Source organism: Palaemon carinicauda, chromosome 35 (assembly GCF_036898095.1).
Source record: "Palaemon carinicauda isolate YSFRI2023 chromosome 35, ASM3689809v2, whole genome shotgun sequence".
NCBI lineage: Eukaryota > Metazoa > Arthropoda > Malacostraca > Decapoda > Palaemonidae > Palaemon > Palaemon carinicauda.
Genome location: NC_090759.1, coordinates 36,550,954 through 36,559,647, shown reverse-complemented (window position 1 = coordinate 36,559,647; position 8,694 = coordinate 36,550,954). Strand labels below are relative to the sequence as shown.

General features: G+C 40.5%; 1 protein-coding gene across 1 annotated transcript; it reads left to right on the top strand.

Annotated features, from left to right (window-relative positions):
* Positions 1-7,137: 7,137 nt before the first annotated feature.
* Positions 7,138-8,265, top strand: LOC137627231 (ribosome-binding protein 1-like). The gene is made up of 2 exons (XM_068358311.1): positions 7,138-7,323; positions 7,534-8,265. The coding sequence occupies exons 1-2, from the start codon at positions 7,138-7,140 to the stop codon at positions 8,263-8,265; spliced, it is 918 nt and encodes a 305-aa protein (XP_068214412.1).
* Positions 8,266-8,694: the final 429 nt, after the last annotated feature.

The following is an 8,694-nucleotide window of genomic DNA, read 5'->3' as shown; positions in this document are numbered from 1 at the left end:
CCAGACTTCTAGAAAAACTAGGAAAAAATACAATTATAAGGTTTAAACTTGAACAAAAAAAATAATGAAGTGACAGAAAAAGTGCCAATCATATTATATTTTCCATTGCTCTTTGAGTTGTAAGTAGCTTATGTTCTAAAGCTTTAAAAGAAAAGTAAGAAAGACAGTCTTGAGGGTTTTAACATTTTCTTGCCCTAAGTTTTGCTCTAAAGAAATTATTTAGTTAAAAGAAGAGTAAAAAAAAAAAAAAAAAAAACAGTCTTGCAGGTTCCAGACTTCTAGAAAAACTAGGAAAACATACAATCATAAGGTTTAAACTTGAACAAAAAAAAAAAATAAGTGAGAAAAATTGCCAATCATATTATATTTTCCATTGCTCTTTGAGTTTTAAGTAGCTTAGGTTCTAAGGCTTAATATTTCTGATGCACAATTCTTTTTTACCCAAGGGTTACTGCACTGTAATTGTTCAGTGGTTACTTTCCTCTCCGTAAGGGTAGAAGAGACTCTTTAGCTATGTTAAGCAGCTCTTCTAGAAGGACACTCCAAAATCAAACCTTTGTTCTCTAATCTTGGGTAGTGCCATTGCCAATGTACCATGGTCTTCCACTGTCTTGGGTTAGAGTTCTCTTGCTTGAGGGTACACTCGGGCACACTATGCTATCTAATTTCTCTTCTTCTTATTTTGTTAAGTTTCTATAGTTTATATAGGAAATATTTATTTCAAAGTTGTTACTGTTCTAAAAATATTAAATTTTTCTGGTTTCCTTTCGTCACTGGGCTATTTTCCCTGTTGGGACCACTGGGCTTATAGTATCTTGCTTTTCCAACTAGGGTTGTAGCTTAGCAAGTAATAATAATAGGGGTTGTAAAGTACAACTGTAAATTTGTTCCTCCAAGTTTATGATGTGCCTGGAGCCGGAAAAAAAACTAATAATAGAACTTGGATATTACACCGAGTGTTCATCCTCTCTTCTACACGTGTGCTTCACCTCCACTGAATTTCTCGAAGGTTTTCATATTTACTTTGAAACGTTTGTCGGATGCATCTCAGTACATATATTCCATTACTAATTCAAAAATAAAATATTTATATCAAATTAATTTGGAAGAAACCTGTGCTTTTACCTTAGGCTACTTTTTACAACTGCATTTCAAAAACTTTACCTTCACCGAATTTCTAGCAAGTTTTCATGGATACTTTAAAAACGTTTTTCAGATGCATTTTAGTTCATATATTCCATTTTAAGTTGACAAAAAAAAAAAATATCTATAAATAAATTAGGGCGAAAAATGTGCTTCTGTCATAGGGTACTTTTCACAACTGCATTTCAAAGACTGCTTTGGAAGTCTCATTTCTGATTAACACCTCAAGGTTTCTATCTCCAAGATATCTTAAGAGTTTTCTTCTTGATTGTCTTCAGAGGCAGTGGGTTGGCAAGGACAGCAGCCACCCGTTGAGATACTACCGGTAGAGAGTTATTTCTCATATCGTTTATTTCCTTTTTTCCTTTCCTCGGTGGGCTATTTTCCCTGTTAGAGCCTTTAGGCTTATAAAATCTTGCTTTTGCAACTAGGGTTGTGGCTTAGCTAATAACAACAACAACAACAACAACAACAACATGGTATTCGTCTGGTCTAAAAATCATTTCAGAATGGAAGAAATTTTAAAAGTTTTATCATGTACTATCTGGCAAGTCTCATGCCAATTAAGCAGAAATATGGTAATCAGAATAAGTTTGGGTTTAGAGTTTGTTAGAAAATAGTCTAGCTAACATTGCAATAATACCGGCTACAACTGTACACAGATCCTGTTTCAGAACTGGAAAACTCTTATACCAAAAAAATAATAATAAAAAAAATACCCTATTCAGCCGAAACACGGGTTCCCAATGAAGGAAATATAACTATACTCAATCATTATTTTAGCGAGGAAGATTTGCACCAGCTGGCAGCGGTGCCCTTTTAGCTCAGAAAAGTTTCCTGATCGCTGATTGGTAGGGCAAGATAATTCTAACCATTCAGCCATCAGGAAACTTTTCCGAGCTAAAGGATCACCCTCGCCAGTCGGTGCAAATCTGCCTCACTAAAAAGAATTGACTGTAGCTTTATATAGTGCCAATAGATATTGAAATACTCCATTGATAGAACTTGTCGTAAAAACGGTAAAAATCCTGGAATAAATGTTGCCAGGCATTTACTATTTTAAAAACTGATTATTACTATCACCAACCCGTAGAAGATATTAACAAAGTAGGGTAAAAATTACGGTTGACTTCAACTTACTGAAATACGGATGAGAACAGTATATTTTTACGGAGAATTTCGGATCAAAATTACGGTTTTTTTTTTTTTTTTTTTTTTTTTAACATCACGACTAACTGGAGAACATTTGTTTATCAAAAACCAACATTCACCAATACGAATGAGTTACGGTCGCCTGAATTTTACTGAAATACGGATGAGAACTAAAATTATACGGAGAATTTCGGATCAAAATTATTCCTTTTTTTTAACATCACGACAAGGTGGAGAACATTTGTTTATCAAAAAACAACATTCACCAATACAAATGAGTTACGGTCGCCTGTCTTTTACTGAAATACGGATGAGAACTAAAATTATACGAAGAATTTTGGATCAAAATTCCTTTTTTTTTTTTTAACATCCCGACAAAGCGGAGAACATTTGTTTATCAAAGAAAAAAAAATCATTCACCAATACCAATGAGTTACGGTCGCCTGAATTTTACTGAAATACGGATGAGAACTAAAATCATACGGAGAATTTTGGATCAAAATTACTTTTTTTTAACATCACGACCAAGTGGCGAACATTTGTTTATCAAAAACCTACATTCACCAATACAAATGAGTTACGGTCACCTGTATTTTACTGAAATACGGATGAGAACTAAAATTATCCGGAGAATTTTGGATCAAAATTCCTTTTTTTTTTAACATCCCGACAAAGTGGAGAACATTTGTTTATCAGAAAAAAGAAAAAAAAAAAAAAAAAACATTCACCAGTACCTATGAGTTACGGTCGCCTGTCTTTTACTGAAATACGGATGAGAACTAAAACTATACGGAGAATTTAGATCAAAATTATTTTTTTTTTTTTAACATCACGACTAAGTGGCGAACATTTGTTTATCAAAAAACAACATTCACCAATACAAATGATTTACGGTCGCCTGTATTTTACTGAAATACGGATGAGAACTAAAATTATACGGAGAATTTTGGATCAAAATTACTTTTTTAACATCACGACTAAGTGGCGAACATTTGTTTATCAAAAAACAGCATTCACCAAAATATATCAAAGAGAAATGAGGACTAGTGGCGAGGAGTGTTCTTATGGGCGATTATAAAAGGACAATGATTAATGAAGGGACAAGTCTGGGCCTAATTGGAGTCAAATGCTGACAGCGATGGTTTTAACGGTGCCATGATAATGCTTTTTTTTTTTTTTTTTTTTTTTTCGTAAAATGATGAAATTCACTTAAGTGAATCGGAACCAATTAGTTCATAATCATTAACCAAAAATCCGTGAACGAGCTGCGACTACTACAGAAGCAGCGATTTTCACATTTTGCTTAAAAAACCATTTTGGGTGAATCGTTAAGTACAAAGAAAGAAGGTAAATTTGACCGTCAGTTTAATAAGGTATTTTCATAGACTTCCCTGACCATAACAGAGAGAGAGAGAGAGAAGAAGAAGAAGAAGAAGAAGGAGAGAGAGAGAGAGAGAGAGAGAGAGAGAGAGAGGAGAGAGAGAGAGAGAGAGAGAGTCGATACTGGTAAAAATGGACATAAAAAAAATCCAAGTTAATTCTTTTGTTGAAAAGAGAGAGAGAGAGAGAGAGGAGAGAGAGAGAGAGAGAGAGAGAGAGAGAGAGAGAGAGAGAGAGAGAGAGAGAGAGTCATTACCGTACCCGAACTGGCGTCACACTGATTTACCCTCATTTACGAAGACGTAAATCGATGTCTCATAAGAAACTCTACGTTAAATTCAAGCTGCGGGGTCCCCCTGGCCTAGCCAGACCAAGGTCCCTATAGACAAGACCTTTTGAGCCAGACCACATTACACACGTGCACGGCGGCATCTTCCAGACGCCTCGACATATGGTCTGCGTAGAGGACAGGTTTCTGCTGTACTCAAGTTGGCTGGAAGCTGCACATTACTCTGCTGAAAAATGCTCGCGTAGCAAGACCTGAACCTTCACACGATTTGGAGTTCGAAGACACAAGGCGTAATCTACCACACGTTATAGGAATACGTCTGTTCTTTTAGATACTTTAAGAAAATGCTAGGCATTCAAGGGCTAGTTAAGAAGGTGCTAGGTATTCAGGGGCTAGTTATGAAGGAGCTAGTTAAGAAGATGTTAGGCATTCAGGGGCTACTTAAGAAGGTGCTAGGCATTCAGGGGCTACTTAAGAAGGTGCTAGGCATTCAGGGGCTACTTAAGAAGGTGCTAGGCATTCAGGGGCTACTTAAGAAGGTGCTAGGCATTCAGGGGCTACTTAAGAAGGTGCTAGGCATTCAGGGGCTACTTAAGAAGGTGCTAGGCATTCAAGGGCTACTTAAGAAGGTGCTAGGCATTCAGGGGAACTTAAGAAGGTGCTAGGTATTCAGGGGCTACTTAAGAAGGTGATAGTTAAGAAGATGCTAGGCATTCAAGGGCTACTTAAGAAGGTTCTAGGCATTCAGGGGCTAGTTAAGAAGGTGCTAGGCATCCAAGGGCTAGTAAGAAGGTTCTAGGCATCCAAGGGCTAGTTAAGAAGTTGCTAGGCATTCAAGGGTTAGTTAAGAAGGTGCTAGGCATTCAAAGTCTAGTTAAGAAGGTGCTAGGCATTCAAGGTCTAGTTATGAAGTTGCTAGGCATTCAGGGGCTAGTTAAGAAGGTACTAGTTAAGAAGTTGATAGGCATTCAGGGGCTAGTTAAGAAGGTGCTAGGCATTCAGGGGCTAGTTAAGAAGGTGCTAGGCATTCAAGGGCTACTTAAGAAGGTGCTAGGCATTCAGGGGCTACTTAAGAAGGTGCTAGGCATTCAGGGGCTACTTAAGAAGGTGCTAGGCATTCAGGGGCTACTTAAGAAGGTGCTAGGCATTCAGGGGCTACTTAAGAAGGTGCTAGGCATTCAGGGGTTTACTTAAGAAGGTGCTAGGCATTCAGGGGTTTACTTAAGAAGGTGCTAGGCATTCAAGGTCTAGTTATGAAGTTGCTAGGCATTCAGGGGCTAGTTAAGAAGGTGCTAGTTAAGAAATTGATAGGCATTCAGGGGCTAGTTAAGAAGGTGCTAGGCATTCAAGGGCTACTTAAGAAGGTGCTAGATATTTAGGGGCTACTTAAGAAGGTGCTAGGTATTCAGGGGCTACTTAAGAAGGTGATAGTTAAGAAGATGCTAGGCATTCAAGGGCTACTTAAGAAGGTTCTAGGCATTCAAGGGCTACTTAAGAAGGTTCTAGGCATTCAGGGGCTAGTTAAGAAGGTGCTAGGCATCCAAGGGCTAGTTAAGAAGGTTCTAGGCATCCAAGGGCTACTTAAGAAGTTGCTAGGCATTCAAGGGTTAGTTAAGAAGGTGCTAGGCATTCAAGGTCTAGTTATGAAGTTGCTAGGCATTCAGGGGCTAGTTAAGAAGGTACTAGTTAAGAAGTTGATAGGCATTCAGGGGCTAGTTAAGAAGGTGCTAGGCATTCAGGGGCTAGTTAAGAAGGTGCTAGGCATTCAGGGGCTAGTTAAGAAGGTGCTAGGCATTCAGGGGCTACTTAAGAAGGTGCTATGCATTCAGGGGGCTACTTAAGAAGGTGCTAGGCATTCAGGGGCTACTTAAGAAGGTGCTAGGCATTCAGGGGTTTACTTAAGAAGGTGCTAGGCATTCAGGGGTTTACTTAAGAAGGTGCTAGGCATTCAAGGTCTAGTTATGAAGTTGCTAGGCATTCAGGGGCTAGTTAAGAAGGTGCTAGTTAAGAAATTTATAGGCATTCAGGGGCTAGTTAAGAAGGTGCTAGGCATTCAGGGGCTAGTTAAGAAGGTGCTAGTTGAAGAAATTGATAGGCATTCAGGTGCTAGTTAAGAAGGTGCTAGGCATTCAAGGGCTACTTAAGAAGGTGCTAGATATTTAGGGGCTACTTAAGAAGGTGCTAGGTATTCAGGGGCTACTTAAGAAGGTGATAGTTAAGAAGATGCTAGGCATTCAAGGGCTACTTAAGAAGGTTCTAGGCATTCAAGGGCTACTTAAGAAGGTTCTAGGCATTCAGGGGCTAGTTAAGAAGGTGCTAGGCATCCAAGGGCTAGTTAAGAAGGTTCTAGGCATCCAAGGGCTAGTTAAGAAGTTGCTAGGCATTCAAGGGTTAGTTAAGAAGGTGCTAGGCATTCAAGGTCTAGTTATGAAGTTGCTAGGCATTCAGGGGCTAGTTAAGAAGGTACTAGTTAAGAAGTTGATAGGCATTCAGGGGCTAGTTAAGAAGGTGCTAGGCATTCAGGGGCTAGTTAAGAAGGTGCTAGGCATTCAGGGGCTACTTAAGAAGGTGCTATGCATTCAGGGGCTACTTAAGAAGGTGCTAGGCATTCAGGGGCTACTTAAGAAGGTGCTAGGCATTCAGGGGCTACTTAAGAAGGTGCTAGGCATTCAGGGTTTTACTTAAGAAGGTGCTAGGCATTCAAGGTCTAGTTATGAAGTTGCTAGGCATTCAGGGGCTAGTTAAGAAGGTGCTAGTTAAGAAATTTATAGGCATTCAGGGGCTAGTTAAGAAGGTGCTAGGCATTCAGAGGCTACTTAAGAAGGTGCTAGGCATTCAGGGGCTACTTAAGAAGGTGCTCGGCATTCAGGGACTAGTTAAGAAGATGCTAGGCATTCAAGGGCTAGTTAAGAAGATGCTAGGCATTCAAGGGTTACTTAAGAAGGTTCTAGGCATCCAAGGGCTACTTAAGAAGGTTCTAGGCATCCAAGGGCTAGTTAAGATTAGGCATTCAAGGGCAATTTAGAAGATGCCAGGCATTCAAGGGCTAGTTAAGAAGGTGCTAGGCATTCAAGGGCTTGTTATGAAGTTGTTAGGCATTCAAGGGCTAGTTAAGAAGGTGCTAGGCATTCAAGGTCTAGTTATGAAGTTGCTAGGCATTTTAGGGCTAGTTAATGAAGTTGCTATGCATTCAAGGGCTAGTTAAGAAGGTGCTAGGCATCCAAGGTCTAGTTAAGAAGGTGCTAGACATCCAAGGGCTAGTTAAGAAGGTGCTAGACATCCAAGGGCTAGTTAAGAAGGTGCTAGGCATCCAAGGGCTAGTTAAGAAGGTGCTAGACATCCAAGGGCTAGTTAAGAAGGTGCTAGACATCCAAGGGCTAGTTAAGTAGGTGCTAGACATCCAAGGGCTAGTTAAGTAGGTGCTAGACATCCAAGGGCTAGTTAAGAAGGTGCTAGGCATTCAAGGGCTAGTTAAGAAGGTGCTAGGCATTCAAGGGCTAGTTAAGAAGGTGCTAGGCATCCAAGGGCTAGTTAAGAAGGTGCTAGGCATCCAAGGGCTAGTTAAGAAGGTGCTAGGCATTCAAGGGCTAGTTAAGAAGGTGCTAGGCATCCAAGGGCTAGTTAAGAAGGTGCTAGGCATTCAAGGGCTAGCTAAGAAGGTGCTAGGCATCCAAGGGCTAGTTAAGAAGGTGCTAGGCATCCAAGGGCTAGTTAAGAAGGTGCTAGGCATCCAAGGGCTAGTTAAGAAGGTGCTAGGCATCCAAGGGCTAGTTAAGAAGGTGCTAGGCATTGAAAGGCTAGTTAAGAAGGTGCTAGGCATTCAAGGGCTAGCTAAGAAGGTGCTAGGCATTCAAGGGCTAGTTAAGAAGGTGCTAGGCATCCAAGGGCTAGTTAAGAAGGTGCTAGGTATCCAAGGGCTAGTTAAGAAGGTGCTAGGCATTCAAGGGCTAGTCAAGAAGGTGCTAGGCATCCAAGGGCTAGTTAAGAAGGTGCTAGGCATTCAAGGGCTAGTTAAGAAGGTGCTAGGCATCCAAGGGCTAGTTAAGAAGGTGCTAGGCATCCAAGGGCTAGTTAAGAAGGTGCTAGGCATTCAGGGGCTAGTTAAGAAGGTACTAGTTAAGAAGTTGATAGGCATTCAGGGGCTAGTTAAGAAGGTGCTAGGCATTCAGGGGCTAGTTAAGAAGGTGCTAGGCATTCAGGGGCTACTTAAGAAGGTGCTATGCATTCAGGGGCTACTTAAGAAGGTGCTAGGCATTCAGGGGCTACTTAAGAAGGTGCTAGGCATTCAGGGTTTTACTTAAGGTGCTAGGCATTCAAGGTCTAGTTATGAAGTTGCTAGGCATTCAGGGGCTAGTTAAGAAGGTGCTAGTTAAGAAATTTATAGGCATTCAGGGGCTAGTTAAGAAGGTGCTAGGCATTCAGAGGCTACTTAAGAAGGTGCTAGGCATTCAGGGGCTACTTAAGAAGGTGGCCGGCATTCAGGGACTAGTTAAGAAGATGCTAGGCATTCAAGGGCTACTTAAGAAGGTTCTAGGCATCCAAGGGCTACTTAAGAAGGTTCTAGGCATCCAAGGGCTAGTTAAGATTAGGCATTCAAGGGCAATTTAGAAGATGCTAGGCATTCAAGGGCTAGTTAAGAAGGTGCTAGGCATTCAAGGGCTTGTTATGAAGTTGTTAGGCATTCAAGGGCTAGTTAAGAAGGTGCTAGGCATTCAAGGTCTAGTTATGAA

Bases quoted from the DNA above. Each gene is read 5' to 3' on its own strand.
- LOC137627231 (XM_068358311.1), top strand. From the start codon at position 7,138: ATGAAGTTGCTATGCATTCAAGGGCTAGTTAAGAAGGTGCTAGGCATC. The intron at 7,324-7,533 runs GTGCTAGACATC...CTAGTTAAGAAG, and splicing joins TCCAAGGGCTAGTTAAGAAG to GTGCTAGGCATTCAAGGGCT.